We start from the raw sequence: 20,562 nt of genomic DNA on the forward strand, positions 1-20,562 counted from the left end.
TGAAACTACTTTCATTTTCTTACTTCTGGTGATATTTAGTTTTCCATGCCCAGGCTCACTGTGGCTGACTGCCCTTGCCCGCCTCTGCATGGGTCTTATTGGTGGGGATACCCACATTGTCCTTGCCAGGGTGTGGAATTTTCCAGTGCCACCTTCCTGCTGTTATGCCAGCTCTGTGTCCCTTGTCCTCGAGCTCACTTTGGGCAGCTTGCTCTCTCCCAACGCATGGAACAACCTAGGCTACCTTGGGACCCCGGGCACCCTCTGCCTTCACCTTATAAAAGAGCTGTTAGTAGCTGCCATGCCTCAGCCTGCTGGGCTTAGTTTGAGGCCATGGAGCCACATGGACAAGGCCTACAGGGACCTCAGCTGGCAACCTTCCTGGGAAGAGTACAGCTGTGATCTCGTCTTACCCAGGAGGAAACAAGGCTCAGGCAGCCTGGCTGGTGAAGTGAGAGCAGGGTCAGGATATGGGCATCCAGCTTCCTGAGTTCTTCCCTCTAGAGCTCTGTCCCCTTGGGGAGCCTGGGACCGTGTCTGAGGTGGGAGGGAATAGATTGTCTGCACAGGAGGAGCATAGTCTCCACTCCACGTTACTGCAGATCTGGGTCCAGGTCACTACACTGCTGGGATGTGTGGTTTTGAAGCTGACCTTGAGGCAAGCACCTGTGCTGCCCTCAGGCTGGTGACTCACCAGCTGGGCATACAAGTGTCACTGTCACTGAACAGTGTCAAGTAGCCACTTCTGCTTTGCCCTTGTCCTGCTCCCTTGCTTGTGAGCTGGTAAGATGACCTTCATGGAGCTACTAACCTCACAGGGCGGGCTTGGGTAGCATGGGTATCTTCAAATATGAAGAAAAACATCTGATTACCTTGTGTGGCTGAGTCTCATGGCTGAGACTCAATGTGTTTTGTTTTGCAGCTTGTGAAAGCTCTAGGTCAGTGATGGTGAACCTTTTAGAGCTTTCAGTGATAACAGGCAGCCAGCTGTGGCATGTGTATCAGAGGTTCACCACCACTGCTCTAGAGAACGTGTCCAGAAGGACGCAATCATATGCCTGTCCTGTCTCCCACGTCATTTCTACTGAAGGGAAAGTAACAATAGTACAGCAGACATCTTTCCCTTTGGTGGGATGGGCTTGTCTGATTTTTTTTTTTTTCCTTGTCTTTTTGAGACGGTCTCGCTATGCAGTTCAGGCTGGCCTTGAGCTCACTTTGTAGCCCATGCTGGTCTCAAACTCGCAACGATCCTCCTGCCTCAGGCTCCCGAGTGCTGGGATTACAGGCGTGTGCCACCACGCCCGGCCTGTCGGATTTAATAGATTGTGTTCAGTGCAGCATTCACCAGGCTAGCAATCTCATGGCCCACAGAGCTGACTTGTGAATAATAATTCTGAGTAAGCTCATCTTGCTTTTTAAAAACTTGAATAATATTTTCATTTAGACTGTTAAGTGGCAGCTAGGTATGCAGGGTCACTGCTGTCCTGTGAGCTGAGGACAGGAGGCTGAAGGAAAAAGATGCCCCAAACATTCCCTTCCTGCTGTCCTCATTCATGAAGAGGATTCTGAAGTCTCCTTTCTACAAAAGGCCTTATTTGTGGGCGCCAAACAAGACAGGATCCCAAGTCTGGGACCCCACCCAGCCCTGCTAAGTGGCTTGCTGCAGCTCAGCCCAGGCATGGGGAGTCTCTGCCTGCTCATGCTGCATGTGACTCTGAGCAGGGTTACGGTCTGGTTTTCTGGAGCCCAACCTTTAACCCATGGACCTTCTGGTATTGCCAGCACATGGCAGTGGCACAGCTTCAAGTTTGTCCCTTATCTCAAGTAGTTTTGTCATAGTATGATCATCATTTCATGCCTCATTGCTCTGCTAGACTCTGGGGCATCTTCATTCTTCAGTAGCCTTTGAGACTCACCTCTTGTCATTTGTTTTTGTTTTTTTTTTTTTGGTTTTTCTCTGGTACCAGGAACCGAACTCACGACCTTGCGCTTGCCAGGCAAGCGCTTTTGCCGCTGAGCTAAATCCCCAGCCCCTAACCTCTTGTCATTTGTGAAGATAATGATAATTACTCCTGTGGAATTTTCAGGGGACTCTGGCCTTGTTGTGAGCACAGAGCCATAGTCCAGGATGCCTACCTGAGTGCGGACACTGAAGCACTTCTCAGCCACTGGGAGTGAAGGCCTGGCCTGAGACCAGGGCTCAAAGCCCCTAACCTAGAGCCTGTGTACATTTCTGGGATGGTGTCTGCATGGTGGGACTCAGAGCTGCCATGTCCGATCTGCCCTTGGTGTTTCTTGCCTGTTGCAAACCTGCTTTTCTCTTGCATGCAGGTGCGACAGGCAGTGACCTCTGTGGTGGGGGGCTGGCTGCTGGCTCTGCGGGACCGATACTCATTCTTCCACAAGCTTATCCCTTTGTTGCTGAGCAGCTTCAATGACGAGATGCCTGAAATCAGGTTAGTAGCTCTGCAGTGAGAGGGCCTTGTCTTTGGGAGTTTGGAGTCCTGCCTATGGTAGTAGAGGATCCCTCTGCTTTCTGGTTCATCGGGACTTGCTTTTCAGGTTGTCGTATACAAAAACAGGTCATTCTCCTTGCTTCAGAATGTTGTATTTGCTGGGGATTGAACCCAGGGCCTTTGCACTGAGTGTATTCCTAGTCCTTTTTTATTTTTTTGAAACAGGATCTCACTAAATGGCTGAGTTTCCCAGGCTGGGATTGAACTTGCAATCCTCATTCCTTAGCCTCTCAGAGTGCTGGGATTATAGGTGTGCACTACCACACCTAGCCTACTACATCTTTTTACTATTTTGATTGGGCCCATGGGTAGAAATCAGCCACCTATTAGTACTGTCAGTATGAGATCAAAAGCCCCTCAGAATGTTGGAGATAGGAGGGCATCCTGCTCTCACCCACTGATTCCTGCTGATTGAGCCCCACTCTTCAGCTAGTTGTCCAGCCCCAAAGGCCTCCGGCACGTGCTGGGGCCCTGGGCCTCAGCTCAGCTCAGCTCAGCTCAGCCTGACTTGTGCTCTGCTTGCTGTGCACAGGCAGTTGGCTGCCAACCTCTGGGAGAAGGTGGGGCTGCAGTGGCAAGAGGAGAATGAGGCAGACCTGAAGGACAAGCTGGACTTCGCCTTGCCACCCCCACCCCACTACCCCCAAGGTAAGCGCAGGTGGACAGGACAGGGCGGGTGTAAGTGGGGAGAGAGTCCCCGGGCCGGAGCTGTCCTCAGCCAGGGTCTGGAGGCCCCAGAGGTTTTGGGGAACTTGAGGGTGGAGGGGCTCCTGTTGGGCTGCATCACCTGTGACAGCCTGTGCTGAAGTCGCCTGCATGTCCTGGTCAGACAACAGGCCTTTGTCCCCTGTGTCACCTAGAGCCCCTCCTATGCTCCCCTCTGGCCTCTCTCTCTTCTGGACCAGCTTATTTTAAAGAAGCAAGCAGCCTTCTAAAACATCCTGATGCTCCATTAGGAGGTGTCCATCCATTCCCTCTGGCACTTACCAGGTGATGCATCAAGCTGGGTCCCCAGCAGCTGTGCAGTGCACTGTCGGGTAGGGAGACTGTGTTCTTTTACCAAGAAAAAGCTAGACTGGTAGGTCACAGGTGAAGTCTGTCCTTCCATGAATTTTCCTCCTATTGGACTTGCCCTGCCCTTGATCTGTGCACACATTCGTGCCTGAGTAGTGTGCCTGGTGGGTTTGCACTAACCCACCTACCCCTATCTGTTGTACTTCCCTGCCTAGTGGCTACCTCACCCCTGCAAACCTTGGAAACCCCTTCCCTCTCAGAGAGGTGTCTGAAAATTGAGTAAAGGTACACTGATGCTGAGAAGAATGAAAAATGGGTCAAAATACAACCAAGGTCCAGCAGGGAGAGGCTGTGTCGCCTGACCCCATTACTCTCCTGTGGGTCTGGGAGCAGGAGAGGCGCTGCAGGCTGCGGACGTGGCACTAAGACGTTTACTCATGTTTTGTACGGGGGTGATGCTACATTTGGGGCCACAAAGGTCTGATTTCCCTCTTCAGCCTGAGAGTCGCAGTCTGCCGTTCCCTGTGCCCTGCTAGCATTGCCCCCCACACCTTGAAGCTGGTATAAGAGGAAGTGTTCAGGTTTTGGAAAGGGTGCAAAAATTATTTGACAGCAAGGTCTATTCTAACTTAGCAGAAAAAGTCACAGGATACACCACCGTTTTTAAAATGTAGAATTTAGACATAGGGGCTGGTTATGAATTTATTGCTAATATGGCTCTGCATCCAGGATGGCAGTGGGCTGCTGAAAGATTTCTCTCCCTCTTTTCAGCTACCTGTGTTCCTTCTGCACTGTGGGGCCTGGAAGCTCACCTCTGAATTGTTTTTTCATGGTTTCAAGGATCAAAACCAGGCCTTCATGTGTACTGTGCCAGGTGCTCTACCATGGAAGTACATCCCCAGCAATTTTTACTTTTTTATTTTGAGACAGAGTCTTACCAAGTTACCCAAAGTGACCTCTAACCTGGGATCCTCCTGTCTCAGCATCTCAAGTAGCACAGGTTACAGGTATATGCCATGACAGGCTCCTGGCTTACCTCTAGGCTGTTTTGAAAGCTCTCAGCTAGTTTCTGATCACCAATTGGATGATGGTTGTATGTCCACCTAACTAATTCTGTGTAGAAGCCGAGATGTATAAAGCCATCTCCCACCTGCTCACTAAGGTTCACCCCACACATCCACAAAAAGTGCAGCAGTTGTCAGTTGGGCACAAAACTAGCCTTGTGACATAGGGACATTTCCATCCTTGACTGTAGCATCAGGCTATTGTTAACAGATCCCTCTGCTGAGAGGGAGAAAGGCATTGGGGATGATGACTATTTTCGGAAGATTCCACCATTGGGATGTGATAAACAAGGAGCTGGAGGAATTCATGTACACACATGCACACACACCAAGTATGTGCATGGATGCACACATGTGCTCCACTCACTGACAGAGCCTGTCCTGTGCAGGTCCTGAGGGAAGCTGCACCTGCGCTCTTCTAGCACTTCCTGATGTCAAAGTAGCTCAGGACGTGTGATATTTCTGACTGGTCTGGTTGGTCGTACATTCCACAGCTTCTAGAGTGTAGTTACACTCAGAATATTTGTTTCAACTACAACAGCATAAAGTTAGAATTGAGTTACAGTAAAGTTAGTGACACAAACCCTGGATTTCACTTGATCTTTAGCATTTTTCTCTAAAATTACTTTTCTTCACTGTATAGGTTGCTCTGCAGTTCAGGCTGGACTTGAGTTCACTTTGTAGCCCAGGCTGGTCTTGAACTCACAACAAGTTTCCTGCCTCAGCCTCCCGAGTGCTGGGATTACAGGCATGCACCACCACACCCAGCTTTGAATTTTAAATACAACTTTTTAGATTTTTTTATTTCAGTATATAATATCAGGGCAGGTCAGTCTATTTCTCAGACCCTAATATCATCCTCCCCCCCAACTCAAGTTCCACCCCTGACCTGCTGCCTATCTCCAGCTCCTGTGATATCCCTGCCCCCAGTGACCATGTTCCAACCACTTTTCAATTGTGATAAAGTTTATGCCCCTAAAATGCACCCTGTAGAGCTGTGGGCCTGTGAGCTCTGGCCACCATCACCTCTGTAATGAAAAGGAACTCTTGTCACCCAGATTGTCCTGGGTGCCCTGGCTGCAGCCACCTGGTGTTCTATCCCATGCTGATGAAATCCTTCCCTCTCAGCCTGGTGCTTCCTGTCCGTGCAGCTCGGCACAGCCCTTCTCTGTTCTGTTCCCTGAACCCCAGCTGGGTGGTTTCAGGTCCTGGGTGATTACAAATGCAGCAAGAGAAACATTTTCCTGTAGGGTCAGTGTGGATGTGTTTCCATGCTCTTGGAGAAATGCTTGATAGTGCAGGCTCATGGCCAGGTGAGAAGTATAACTCTAAGAAAACCTGGCTACACCGTTTGCCCACTGTCTGTGACACTGGGTTCTCGCCAGCTCCGAGGGGTGTCCAGCTACTGAATGCTCGGAAGCACTTGGCATTCTTGGCACTTAGCATCCTGTTGTTTTAAGGCTTCTTTTATATTCTTTGGTTCGTGGTTCAGATCTCTCGCTCATTAATTGAACTGAGGGTCTCGTTTTCTTATTACAGCATTTTCAGAATTTGTCATGTGTGACTCTGTGTCTTACCTGTGTTCTGCAGTCATTTCTGGGAGGGCTGCTCTTGCTCTTCCCCATTTCCACCTGCACAGGAGGCCCCAGCTCCTGTTTCTCCCCTCAGGGCCCATTCCCAGCAGGCATTCTCGCCTTTCCCGACACAAACTAGCCTCGTGCTGGCCCATGCCACCTCCCACTGCAGAGACATTCATGTCTCCCTTTAGTTCCTGGCCCGGGGCCGTGCCTGGCACAGACGACTGAGGTGGGCACTAGGGTGCTGTGTCCTCTTCCTGCCTGAGTGGCTAGTTTGATGGGTAGACTCGTGAAGCAGACCGTGTTAATGAAAAATCAGGTCACAGCTGGCACACATGGTGCCGGGTGGCTGTGAAAACCACACTAGAAGCCGGGTCTGGGTCAGGGATTTGACCAGGCACAGCTGCCCCACCCTGCTTCCTAATAAGTAAGGTAGAAATATGACCTGTGTCCCACTGTTTGCTGGCAGCTTTGGAAACACACATCAGCTCCCCATTACTGAGATAAAACCCCATTGCAGGAGCCAGGCATGGTGGCACACGCCTGTAATCCCAGCACTCAGGAGGCTGAGGCACGAGGATCATCGCAAGTTCGAGACCAGCCGGGCTACAAAGTGAGCTCAAGGCCAGCCTGAACTGCATAGCGAGACCCTGTCTCAAAAAGACAAAAAAAAAAAATCCCCATTGCAGAACCAAGCGGAGTGTGGGACCAGACTGCAGGGGCACCGCCTTTCTCTTCACATCACTGTTGACCTGAGCCAAGTGCTCTCATCTGCAAAAGCACAAGTCCATGCTTGACGTGCCTCTGACAACCCACTGCAGGGTTTCTGGTGACAGAAGTTTCCAGAGTCCTTTCTCCTCTCAAATGATCTTTCTATCGGGATTGTATTCCCGCCACGCTTGAGCGCCAAGGGAAGCATGTCTTTAGAATGGTGAATGGCTGCCAGACCTTTTAACACAGGGTAGAGGGCCTTTTTCAAAAACCTATTCTAGAAATCAGTAGAGCTGCCCTTGAGTCAGGATCACTGTGCTATAGAGTCCTCTCTACACAATGCCCTTCTGTGTTTTCATACCTGCTCTGCTCTGGGTGTGTTTTCTCTGCATGTTTGGAGAGACGGGGCTTGAATAGAAGTTGTCAGAAACATCAGGCATGCAGATAAGAAAAGGAGAAACAGGCTGGAAAACTGGTTTACATGGTATAGAGGCAGCAGGTCCCCTGCTTTGGTTAGGGAAGAAGGCACTTCCCAGCCAGGACCGGAGGCCCCTGCTAGATGGCAGGTAGATGCATGTCAGCACCCTCCCTATGCAGACAAGGAGCAAAAGGGTTAAATGGCTATAGGTCCCTGTCCCTGAGTACAGACACTGTGTGCCTAACCCCCCCACCCTCCATTCTTGGATCCTCTGCCTTTTTGTTTGTTTGTTTGTTTGTTTGTTTTGATACAAAGCTTTGCTTTGTGACCCAGGCTGGCCTGGAACTTGCCATCCTCTTCCCTCAGGGGAATCCTTTCTGTGTAGCTGGGATTACACACATGCACCACCACACCCTGCTGATACCTTTGCTTTCACAAATAGCCAACGCTTTGTTGCAGAGACCCAGTGAGCTTCCTGTGATTTGTGACAGGTTTTAGGTACATAGAGGGGAGGCCTGCCATCAGTCACGCATAAACATGTTAGGAAATTGGTGAACCATTTTCCTGCCCACAATTAAATTTCACTTAGTCTAATTATGCAGAAAATAAGATGCTTTGATATTCCATGTGCTTCTGGCCCAGCTTCTTCCAGATTTCCTACTGACCTCCCCTTTATCTGAAAAGCAGGGAGAGTCATGTTTTAAAACCAAGCAGGAAACCAGGTGTGGTGGCGCACGCCTGCAATCCCAGTACTGAGGAGGTTGAGGCAGGAGGATCTTTGTGAGTTTGAGACCAGCCTGGGCTACAAAGTGAGCTCCAGGCCATCCTGAACTGCATAACGAGACTCTGTCTCAAAAAGACAAAAAAAAAAAAAGATAAAACCAAGCAGGACAGGAGGGCCTGGCTTTGTTTTTCAAAAAAGCCAGATCCTCTCCAGAGCTCACTGAGGGTGCCTTATTAACTGTACCACATGGTCCTGGGTGGCAGGTCTCTGGCTCTTGGTTTTGTCTGGGGTGATTGGAAGCACATTTAGGGTATACAGTGCCACTATGGTTGGTGCCCACCAGGGTCTGGTGAAGGTGCACTCAGCTTGTCAGGAAAATGAGGAGGATTAGAAGGGACCAGGGGGCAGCTGTGCATGTGCAAACCATATGCCACCCGCACTAGGGTGGGCTGCGCTTTGTGCCTGCACTGCGCAGAGCTTCCCAGGAGTGAGAAGGCTTGAAAGGCAGGGCCTCTGCCCGGGGCATCAACCCTCGCCTGTGTTCTCGCATCTCCTGTGCTCAGTTTGCTTTCTCTATGGTAAATGCATACAAGGTGCGTGCTGTGATTGAAAAATGCAGTGAATGTTTATCCTTTTTTAAATTTTTTAAACATTTATTACAGTAAAGACCCATTGCCGTGAATCTCCCTCAAAATACTCCCCTTTGCTTCAGATACATTTATCCCACCATTTTTGCTGCTTTCCGAAGTGGTTCTGGAAGTCCTCTCTCGTGTCTTTAGTTGCACTACCATGGTGGCCTCGGTGTCCTGAATTGATTCAAAATGTTGACTCTTCATGGTCATTTTGACTTCGGGAATGCACCAGAGTTGCGTAGTGCCAAGTCTAATGAATAAGATGGATGAGGATACACTATCATGTTTTTACGAGCTGACTTTTCCATTGGATGTTACTCAAATTTTCAATCACACCTCATAAAGACACTTAGGGAAGACTTCCAGAGCTGCTTCAGCAAGTGGCAAGAATGGTGAGATAAGCATGTTCAAAGCACGGGGGAGGCCTTTGAAGGGGATTCGTGGCAATGTGTCGTTCACTGTAATAATTTTTAAATCTTCCCTGTATATTTCAGTCACATTGCGTACTTTTGTTTTTTGGTTTTTTTGTTTTGTTTTGTTTTTTTTGTCTGTTTTTTTCTGGTACCGGGAATTGAACTCACGACCTCATGCTTGCCAGGCAGGCACTGTGCCACTGAGCTAAATCCCCAGCCCCAAACATTGCATACTTTTTTATGTGACAGACAGATGTCGTACGGTCGGTAACAGCCCTGTCACCTTACACAGCCCCTCATAAGAGTGTGCACTGGAACAGCTGTTGCCCTGCAGCTGCATTGGTCTGCATCCCGTACTGGGTTTTTGTTTGAATTAATATTCTTTCAAAGTAGCCTGGTGTTGCTCCCGCGGGAGGATGACAGACAGTTGCTTGTTGTTGGTCCTGAGCAGAGGGCAGCCCTGTGCCTCCCGTGGCGCTAGAAGAGGTTGGATCTGATCGCCTTGAGTGGTGGTCACTGAGCTTGTCTCGTGGTGCCTCCCTCGTGATGCCCCATAGTCTCGGTAGGGATTGTGGAACCCAGAGCACACAGCCTGTGGAGGAGGGAAAGCTCCCATCTTCACAGGAGCTGGGCTGCAGCCTGATCCTCCTGACCCTCACAGCGACCACTAAGTTCGACCCCTGCCATAGTGGTCCCTTCCCTGCCTGGCACTGGATTCCTTGGGTGTATCTGCACCATTCCTAAAGGTGTCTGGCAAAGTGAGCCATCACTGGTTGCCATTGTGTTTACTTCTGTTTCCATTATGAAAATAACTTGGCTTTGCAAATATTTACATCTCATCCACTTTGCAAATATTTGCATCTCATCCGCTTGTTTAAGGTTGAGTGCATTTCTTAACTGATATTGTCAGCTTTACAAATGCTGAAGGTGCATGCCCTTGTTGTCTTGGGGCTTTTTTGTAACACTGTCCACTTAAATTGTCTTTTCATGCTTTTTGCTTGCTAAAGTGCTACAGTTACGTTTTCAAAGGAAAGATTAATAGATAATGAGGCCAGACATGGTAGTGCATGCCTGCAATCACAGCATTTGCCTGTAATCCCAGCACTCGGGAGGCTGAGGCAGGAGGATCCTTGCAAGTTCAAGACCAGCCTGGGCTACAAAGTGAGTTCAAGTCCAGCCTGAACTGCATAGTGAAACCCTGTCTCAAAAAGACTGAAAAAAAAAAAAAGATTAATGATAATGGCAGTGTTTTCTGGGCATCTGACCTGGCAGATCTGGACTCTGGACTTCAGTTAATAATTGTTCACACCTCAAGATACCTCCTGTGTTTACCTTTGCTGCCATGGCTGCTCTATGAGAGACAGGAACAGACCTCCAGTTCTGTTCCATAAATGAAGAAATAAATAACCAAATATGGCACAGAATTTGGATGTGGAGAAATGGAGCCCTTATGCATCACTGGACAAGGGCAGATGTACAGACGCTTCAGGAAACAGTTGTAATTCCTTAGAATTCAGATATGTACTAACCATCCACAGCTTTCCTACCCAGAAGTGGAATAAATTTATCTCCACTAGAGGTTTGTTGGTGAGCATTCATAGTAGCTTTCTGCATAGGAGTCCCTGCGCAAACGGTGCATGTGCAGCTGGGGTGTGGGTGGGAAAGGTAAGCAGGTGGGGAGTGTGCAGGCGGTGATGTGTCACTCAGTAATCAAGAGGGATGCAGATGGAGCTCAGCATTCCGTGAGGTGGAAGGAGCCCATGTGACAAATTTGTAGAAAAGACAAACCACAGGCATAGGAAGAAGATCCTGGCTCCATGCTGGGCTGTTTACTTGACCACTTGACATTTTTTTTTATTGCTTGATTCCGAGTAATTTACAGTACAAAATAAGAGTATTTGTTTATACTCAAATTCTGGACATTTTGTTTACCTATTCATGAAGAAATACCTTTGAGATGTGGAAAGAGAAAGACAGAGAAGGTTTAATTCTGTCAACTGGTAATTTTGGGAATTACTACTTGGAATCATAGGTACCAGTTGTTTGAATTTATCTTAGAAACCCAGTAGTTGGATTTAGCCTGGAATATGGTGCATACCTTTTTGTTTTTTAGCACAGTCTTGGACTTGTGCGGATAGTGCTAAATATATAAAGAAACATACATACCTTTGACCTAGCAGTTCTCTGGGTTAGGAGTCAGTCCTGTTGCTATGCTCATACACACACATGCCAAAGTGTATACACATTAGACAGTGCACCTGCTACCATTCATAGCACCTATCCAAGTATAGCAAGTAGAGCAGTATGAAAATATACACTCACACAGATGTTCAGAATAGTCCTAAATGAGACGTTTGGAGACCCAGGCCAGTGAGTCCATACTCTCTTCCATGTTGCTGTTAAAGTTGGACTGTAGACTCTCATGTCCCCAGGCTGCACTGACTGACAGAGCTTTTTGCAGTCCCAAAGTGTCCTGCTCTGCAGTCCTGTGCAGCAGCCACCGGTCACATGGCTGATGAGCACTAGAATCATTTGCTGTGTTTAAATGTGGTGCATTGAAGTTTGTATGGCAGTTTGCAGCTGTAGCTGCCATGTCAGAAAGTGCAGACCTAGAGTCCAGCTCGAGCTGGCCAGTGAAAGACTTGATAGCACTGCTGGGGTTTTTTGTTTTGTTTTATTTTTTGGTGTGTGTGTGTGTATGAGAGAGAGTGGGAGAGGGAGAGACACGGTCTCATTATATAGTTCAGGCTGGCCTTAAGTTTACTGCATTAATCCAGGCTGGCCTTGATCCTCATGCCTCAGTCTCCCAAGTGCTGGGATTACAGGCATGTGCCACTCGGCCCAGCCTGATAGCATTTCTATTTTGCAGGGGCTGGAGTATCTGCTTTTGTGACATAAAAGCATCCCAGACAGTAGGAAATGAGTGGGCTTGGCTATGTCTCAATAAAACTTTATTTATGAATAGCCAGTGGGCCAGGCTTCCCTTGTAAGCCAGTTACTGAGCCCCACTCCAAAAGAATGTGGTGTCTGCTGTATTAAGTACGGAAAAACTAGGCTTTGGAACCAACCACATTACTTGCACAGGCCAGTACTGCTTTGAGCATAGCCCTGTACATCCATGTGTCTGGTAGACCCTTGCCAACTTGGGTCCCTTCTTTCCACAAACTTCCACAATGGTTCCACCATTTAGAGGAAAATCTAATCGAAGTTTGGTTTGTTGTTTTTTAAAAATGTTGACAAGCTCACTCCGACGACCAACAGAATTAGACTCACATGGAACTAATTCTGTAATACAGTGTAGCATAAAAACAGAAGTAACAAGAATAAAAATTAGATGTGGGGGTTTTATGGTACAAGCTCTTCTTTTTATAAAGGCGTACCCTTTACATTCTGATATGTCATGATTTCATTTCTGTCTTTAGAATTATTTTGAATTTTTAAGCTTGAACTGTTAATTGTAATCCTTGAATGCTTTTTTGGTAGAAACTGACAAGCTGATTCTAAAATTCACATGGAAATACAGGATAGGACATAGACCAGGCAAAACTTTAGAAATGAAAGACCTGAAAGAGTAACACTACCTGCCAAAAAGTAAACTTGGGTCCCTGCCTCATATGATATACAAAAGTGAACCAAAAAAAAAAAAAAAAAAAACTTGGGTCCCTGCCTCATATGATATACAAAAGTGAACCAAAAAAAAAAAAATATCATAGATCAAAGTATAAAACCCATAAAAGGAAGCCTTGATATTGTCTTGGGTTAAGCAAAGCTTTACATACGTCTTTTTTTTAAAAACTCACACTCCCTGGCTCTAGGATGTGTGTCTCAGTGCTAGAGCACTTTCCTGGCAAGGCTGAGGGCCTGGGTTCAACTCCCACTGAAAGAAAAAAGAAAAGACCTGAGTATGGTGGCATATCTCTGTGATCTCAGCTACTGAGGAGGCTGAAGCAGGAGAATCTCGAGTTTGAGGCCAGCCTGGACTGTGTAGCATTACTGTCTCAGAAAAGAAAGAAAAAACAGGGGCTAGGTGTTTAGCTCAGTGGCACAGCGCCTGCCTGGCAAGCGCAAGGTTGTGAGTTTGATTCCCAGTACCGGAAAAAAAAACAAAAAACAAAAGAAAGAAAGAAAAAACAAAACTGTTAAGACATTGTTAAGAGAATGAAAAGACAAGCCAAAATCTGAAAAAATAACTTCAAATTATGTATGCAAGGATTTGTGTCTAGAATATAGGAAAAAAAACTCCTTTAATGGGCAAAATGATTTAAAAAGACACATCACCAAGGAAGACGACACAAACTATAAACAAGCCCATGGAAAGATGCTCATTATCCTGAGTTATTAGGGAAACACAAATTTAACCAAAGGGACAAACCACCATCCCGGTGTTGGTGAAGGGACGAGGAGTGGGGGCTCTCATTCACTGCTGGCGGGAACCAGGAATGTGCAACCACCCCAGAAAATAGTTGGTTCCTTACAAGACGAGACATATTCAGGTGTGGTGGTGCACACCTGTCATCCCAGCATTCTGGGAGGCTAAGGCAAGAGAATAGCAAGTTTGAGCCTAACCTGGATAATTCAGTGACTTAGCAAGGCCTTATCTCAGTTTTTTAAAAAAGTCAGGGGACCAGGCATGATGGCACAAGGCTGTAATCCCAGCACTCAGGAGGCTGAGGCAGGAGGATTGTGGCATGTGGCAAGTTCAAGGTCAGCGTGAAATACATAGCAAGATTCTGCCTCAAAAAAAAAAAAAAACCCTAAAAAATAAATAAAAATAAAAAGATGAAGCTGGAGGGCTTAGAAGCTGGGGCTATAGTTCAGGGCAAAGTCCCTGGGTTCAGTCTTAAGCGTGCATGAGAACAGCCAAGTCAGTGATAGAAGGCAGGGGTTGCTGGGATAAGGGATGGCCCCTGCAGAGGCACAGGGACTCCTGGTGGCCATGGGGTAGTTTCAAGGGTGTATCTGTGTGTCAGAGCTCATCAGATGCACACTTCTCCCCTTCTCCCGAAGAATTCTCGCCACCGGCCAAGAGAACACTGAAGCTTGCCATGAAATACCTCTTTTATTACTTTCACATCACTCTAGTGTATTGATAGCCCTTAGAAACAGAGATATGATAGCACTCTGCTTTTAATGGTAGGTATTTCCATTTACAAAGTAGAGTAATTCTCGATCACTGAAAATTAGATGAGTGCTGGCAGCAAACTGCACTTTTCTAAATGGGAAGCAGTATGTGTAGTTTCTTCTGCATTACCTCACACCCCGGCACAGCTATAAAACAAATGTTTTTAACTAAATGACAGCATCCTGTGGCTTCATTTCAGTCTTGAGAGGTGGTCTGAGTTTGTAGGACCTCAGAGATCTAGGTGTGCCTCAGGTAAGGCATGCATGATCCTCTGCTTTCCGTCCACATCACTGAGATCTTATTTGTGGTCTTCTCGTCTCTTCCACCCTAGAGAGCCGCCCAGTGCTGGGCTGCCGGGAGCTGGTCTTCAGGAACCTCTCCAAAATCCTGCCCGCCATCTGTCACGACATCACCGACTGGGTGGTGGGGACCAGGGTGAAGTCGGCACAGCTCCTGCCGGTGCTGCTCCTGCACGCTGAGGACCACATCACGCAGCACCTGGAGATCATCCTCAGAACCCTGCAGAGGGCCTGTACCGATGAAGAGGCAGCTGTGGTCAGCAGTGTGAGTGGTCATTGAGGGTCGGGTCTGTGGGTGGTGAGTCCCAGGTGTGTGAGTCTGCAAGCTGTGAAAGGCGCATATCCACAATTAGGACCCATCCCCTCATGTCCAGCCCCAGGGGATCACTGACCTGCAGCCTCATGAAATGACAGTGTGTTCAGGAAAGCCTGCCAGTAAGCTCACTCAGGCACAACGTGGCATCCGTCGCTAGGAGCAGGCTGCTGGGAAAGATGCAGAATGGCCCTGGTAGTCCGGTTGCCGTTACCCACAGCACTCTGAAATCTGTAGGAACCATGGGACTACTCTAGCACCAGTGTGTGACCTCTCTGCTCCTTACTCTTCTCAGTTGTCCACTTGGCTAGTGGTCAGTGCTGCCTACAGAGCAGGGGAACGCACAGAACCTTGAGTTTGTCCAGCTCTCGCTCCATGACCCTTGGTGGCGCTGGCCAGCACTGTGCTGCCTGGTATTCACTGCATGAGGACACATCCTGGCACTTGAGCGAATGAGGTCATAGACCAAAACATCCACCTCATCTTGAATCGTAAATTCCATTGAAACCTTGCTAATCGGTTTTGTCGTCACTATTGTAGGCCAGTTTACTGACTTAAAATAAATGCTACATACAGTTCTGCATTGAGCCTACTTAAAAATGTTGCATGTTCTTACTTTTCAAAAACTTCCATCTTTTTTTTTTTTTTTTTTTTTTTTTTGTTTTTTTGCGACAGGGTCTCCCTGTACAGATCTGGCTGGCCTTGAGCTCACTTTGTAGCCCACGCTGGTCTCAAACTCACAACAATCCTCCTGCCTCAGCCTCCCACATGCTGGGATTACAGGCATGGGCCACCATGCATGGCACTTCCATCAGTTTAAGATTTTATAAACTCCTTTCTTATGAATACAGAGTTGATTCTCAGATATCAGGTTTATCACTAAAGGAGCCAAACTTTGAATTGTTGAAACCTGTGTTTTTCTATGCACCCTTTTTTTTTTTTTTTTTGACACAGGGTCTCACTAAGAGTTCAAGCTTGCCTTGAACTCACTATGTACCCCAGGCTGCCTTCAAACTTACAGTGATTCTCCTGCCTCAGCCTCTCTAGTACTGGGATTACAGGCATGTACTACCATGCGTTCCATGCACAACTTTTGTACCTCTATTTTCCCCATAAAAAAAGTTAATTTATTTTGCATGTACCCATCTGATTTTCCAAGGGATAAAATCAGTAGGTGGTGATAGCACCCAATAGACCCTGGTGCAGCTCATGCATTCTCTGCCCATCCCAGCAGCTCACAGAGCAGATGTGAACATGGAAGGTTGTATTCTTACCCCCATCGTCCTTTCTCTCTCTCTCCTGCTTTCTGGTTGCCATGGGTTGAAGAGCTTTCCTCCCTGATGCCCTCCACCAGCCAACTGTGGATTGAACTCTTTGAAACCTTTTGTCCCGGCCTGTCCTTTAATTTCTAGGTATCAGATGCTTTGTCTAGCAATGGGGAAGCTAGCACAACTTACTCTTTTATGTCACCTTGGAGTGTTGTGTGAGTGAAATACCATAGTGTGTGGCCCTAGGCCTGCCCTTCTTCCCTCCATGATCCCCTGAGACCTAGTCCTGAGGTCTCACAGTGGCTCCTTCTCATTGCCCAGTAGAATTCCATACTGTGGAGGTGCCATGTGTGTTTAACAGTTATTAATAGGAAGTATAGGTCACTGTATCCGATGGATGCAGCCTTTCTGTGTGCCGGAAGCACTGCCTGAGTCCTGTGATCCCTATGCTTGAACAGTCTCCTGTGCAAGCCCCGGGAGGCAGAGAGATGCTCTGTTCCCCCGGTGCTCCTCTAGTGGGCATAGAACCTACAGGGCTGGAGCTGCATGTGAGCAGGTGTTTTCAAACTCCTTCACTTTGTTCCACATCTCTCTCTCACAGTGCGCAAGATCTGCAGAGCTAATTGGGACATTCATCAACCCAGAAGTGTCGCTGAAGCTGATCTTATCAATGCTGAAGAAGGCACCCTCCTCTTCTAGCCTGTTGATTCTTGCTTCTGTCATTCGAGGCTGCCCACGGGATGCCATCCAGCCACACCTCAAGGTCATCACCACAGAGCTGGCCCAGGCGCGTGTCTGCCAGGCATCTGAAAATGTAAGATGGTGCAGTGAAGGATCAGCACATAGATCATACCCTGGGTTAGGGTAGGAGGTGTCCCTGCTGGCATCTGAGCCTAACTGCTGATAGTCAGAGGCAGCATTGTCCACGTTCAGGCCCATCAGTTGCATCTGCTGCGCCAAGGGTCCTGGCACTAGCATCTCGGGCTTAGGGACCTGACCTCCTGCTCTGTCCAGTACTGTAGCCATCAGCAGCCAAGTGGCCATTTAAATTTGCTAAAGTGAAGATTTCCCTTTCTTAGTCACTTTGGCTACCTGTCGGTTGGCCAGGAGTCACATGTGGCCAGTGGCCATCTGTTGGACAGTGCAGGACAGACATGCCCATTGCCAGGAGAGTCTGTGGATGGTGCTACCATGGGTGGTTACAGGCTGGAGAGGGTTGCAGGTCAGTGGCATGGTGGAAGGAACCCTGGTCCCCACTCCTGAGGGGCAATGAGACAAGTCTGTCCACACTGTGCTTGGTACACCCAGAGCATCCTCAGGGGTGGACAAGACTGTGTGTTTTATCAGTGTCACTTGGCATTTGAATAGTGAGCGTAAAATAACTGACCTGATGACATGCGAGATGGGCTTATTTCCTCTTAAATTAAGCAGTAAATCTGTTACAGCTGAGGCTGAGACAACCTAGGTAGGCAGCTTAATTCTTTGGAATAATGTATAGTTATTTCTGCTGAAGACATGATAATGGCTGTTTTGTTCAGATATGTCAGGCCTGACCTGTTCACTCCCGCATCTCACATCCCAGATACTCCTGTTGGGTGACCAGGCTCACCCTCCATCCTCAGTTGTCTGCTCCCACACAGAGGCTGCCTGCAGGTGGCTATGGTCCAACTTGACATCTTCCAAAAGCTCTTGGGGCCATGAAGCTGGCCTGGAGGGCGGGTGCCAGCAGGAACCTTTTGTCCAGGCTCCTTTCTGTCCCCAGCATGAGAGGCACAGTTCACATTCACACTTGTAAACCATGTTAAGAAACTTGTGAGGAATTTAGGAAGCTGGAAACCAGAGGCCTTGGGAGGGAACAGGGACAGGTCTCCATTCCTGGTGTTTTTAGCCACCTTTTAGCTTTTCCCCCAACCCCTCCTTAGCATCAACCCCCCAGCCAGCGCAAGTCCAGCAGTGCTGCTGTGAGTGGTTTTGAGAAGGATTTTGATTCCTGAGTTTGGATGTGTAAGCCAGAAATGTTCTAAATGGGTGCAGCCCGAAAATCCATGCAAGTGTTTAAATGCCTATCTTACAAACTTAATGACAAAGCGAGTGTTGTCTTTTGCCTTTCCCTCTCTTCGTTTTGTTTACATAAAACCTGGATTTCATGCTCGATGGGCTCAGGACTCCTTCTCCCCCGTCCAGCTTCTCATCTTCCTGTTCTATTGAGGAAGAGCTCACTCGTGGCCTTTTAGGCAGAGCAAGACCCTTCTTGACCCTTCGTCTACTAGGGTTCAAGCGTGTTCTGGCCCAGAGGCCAGGGAACCAGCCAGCCATGATAAAAACCTGGGATGTACATGTGGCTCCTCTCTTGACAGATTTAAATGTTTGGAAAGAGAAGACAAACATATTCAGGTCAAAGTCATTCCTCTGCGTATCTGTCTGCAGCAAGTGCGTGCTTACCTGCTCAGTCTGTATCTGCTCCCTTGGGAAGTCGTTTGCATTTCCTACCACTATTCTTCAGTGGCTGGAGAAAATGGGTTAAGAATGTCTTTCCAGAACAAACTAAAATTTTTTAAATCCCATGTTAACACAGAGAGGCCTATGGAGATGCATCTTGTGCTACAGGTCTGCCTGGTATGGCCTCGTGATTGGCAGGGGCTGGTCAGTAGCAAAGATATTTCCCAGGTCTTGAGCCAGGTTGCACCTGGAGCTAAGCTGGAGGACCCATTCCTGTCCCTGGAGTTGTGATGACAGGTAACTGAAATGAGAGGGTGCATTCACTCCTGTTTAAGGAGATTAGAAGTTCAGGGACCACGTTGTCTGTCCTGAATATAAAACTCTCTAACACTTTACCTGGTTATCACTATCAGGTACCATAGTGTCAGAATCAAAAAACACTGAGCACCACTCCCTGTTGTCTCTTCTCTTTGCATTTCTGAGTGCAGGTAAACCCTAACCATCCCCAGGTCAGCAGGGAGAGCTGTAGATGTTACCATGCCGTTTCTACAGAAACGTGGCCATGGGCGTATAGCAAGGGGATGATGCTTGCTGTAAAAGGGGCACAGGGTTTTTTGTGGTCTTTGGTTTGGATCTGTAGTGAGACAGCTCTGCCAAAGCTGAGAGGGCACATATCTTTAAAGTGCATTCCCTTTTAATTGAAAAAAAATGACAGCTTTTTAAATTTACATTATGGGTCACCCTAGACGTTAGCAAAATCATGTCTACAAAAATTTTAATCAGTCAATCCAGGCCAAGCCAGGCATGGTGGCGCACGCCTGTAATCCCAGCACTCGGCAGGCTGAGGCAGGAGGATCGTTGGGAGTTCGAGGCCAGCCTGGGCTACAAAGTGAGCTCAAGACCAACCTGAACTGCATAGCAAGACCTTGTCTCAAAAAAGACAAAAAAAAAAAAAAAAAAAAAATCCAGGCCAAAAGAAATCAGGCTGTGGAGACAGTCAGGATCAGATAAAAGCATAAATCTGTCGCTTCTCCTGGGAGTGGGGGCACCCTGTACTCACAGCCCAACTCCCTGGGTGGGGTGGGAGTTGGGGCTGTCTGTGCGTTAGGGCAGGGTGGGTTAGGGGTGCAGGAGCAAACTTGCTGTGATGCGGTGTGACTTTCCTTTAAACTTCGGTAGTTTATGTCCCTGGTAAGTGAGTCATGGTAATTTCAAAGCTGAATCTGAAATTTAGAGCCAATCCATCATCTAGCCAAATAATTGCCACGCTTTCTTGAGCTCACACCTTGAACTAGTAAAAAGAGGTTTGAGCATTTGCTTCCAATTTACATCCACCTTTCTGTTCATTAATCATGCTTACACTTACATACATGACCACTATCCTGACTCGTTCTGTACTTCATAGAACATATAAAATAGATGGGTTAGAGGGACATTGTAAGCAGTGCCTGTGATGAATACAGTGAAACTAAGAAGGAAGCTGTTGAACCAGACCAGCTTTTGCCCCACCACCACCAACCAGGAAGCATTTTTTTTTATTTGTAAAATTTTATTTATTTTTGTTAAAGCTGAGGCACATAGAAATATTCAAAACTGCAAAAAGCAGGAAAAAAAATGATAGACTGTACCTGTCACACACCTCCAGTTACCAGTTCTTTTTTCCCCTTATACCACTTTTTTTCTTTTTTTTTTCTTTTTAACTTTGGTAGGAGTAAAGAGAGCTCTGGGGTAATTTCAAGTGAATCCAAGATACGCTGTTGTTTCATCTGTAAATGAACACTGCAACACAGGTGTTTTTAAACTTTTTAAACTTAACTTTTAAAATACTTTGAAGGATTCACAAAATGGCTGTGGACCCTAAATTCCCAGTGTATGTCCAGTTTCCCTGCTGTCTAAACAGTGCCCTTGTTAGTCAGGCATGGTGGCGCATGCCTATAATCCCAGCACTCAGGAGGCTGAGGCTGGAGGATCATTACGAGTTCGAGACCAGCCTGGGCTACAAAGTGAGCTCAAGGCCAGCCTGAACTGCATAGCAAGACCCTGTCTCAAAAA

The 20,562-nt window shown here is 47.5% G+C and overlaps 1 protein-coding gene across 1 annotated transcript in view; it reads left to right on the top strand.

The window, feature by feature from the left end:
- Dnaaf5 (dynein, axonemal, assembly factor 5) overlaps window positions 1-20,562 on the top strand; it is a 46,555-nt gene that overhangs the window by 3,133 nt on the left and 22,860 nt on the right. Inside the window, exons 3-6 of the mRNA XM_005397777.2 lie at window positions 2,332-2,456; window positions 3,049-3,164; window positions 14,523-14,755; window positions 16,673-16,885. Coding sequence (XP_005397834.1) covers window positions 2,332-2,456; window positions 3,049-3,164; window positions 14,523-14,755; window positions 16,673-16,885 — 687 coding nt within the window. The remainder of the gene's footprint in view (window positions 1-2,331; window positions 2,457-3,048; window positions 3,165-14,522; window positions 14,756-16,672; window positions 16,886-20,562) is intronic.

This window comes from Chinchilla lanigera, unplaced genomic scaffold (genome assembly GCF_000276665.1).
Source record: "Chinchilla lanigera isolate Chin_1 unplaced genomic scaffold, ChiLan1.0 scaffold00059, whole genome shotgun sequence".
Classification (NCBI taxonomy): Eukaryota; Metazoa; Chordata; class Mammalia; order Rodentia; family Chinchillidae; genus Chinchilla; species Chinchilla lanigera.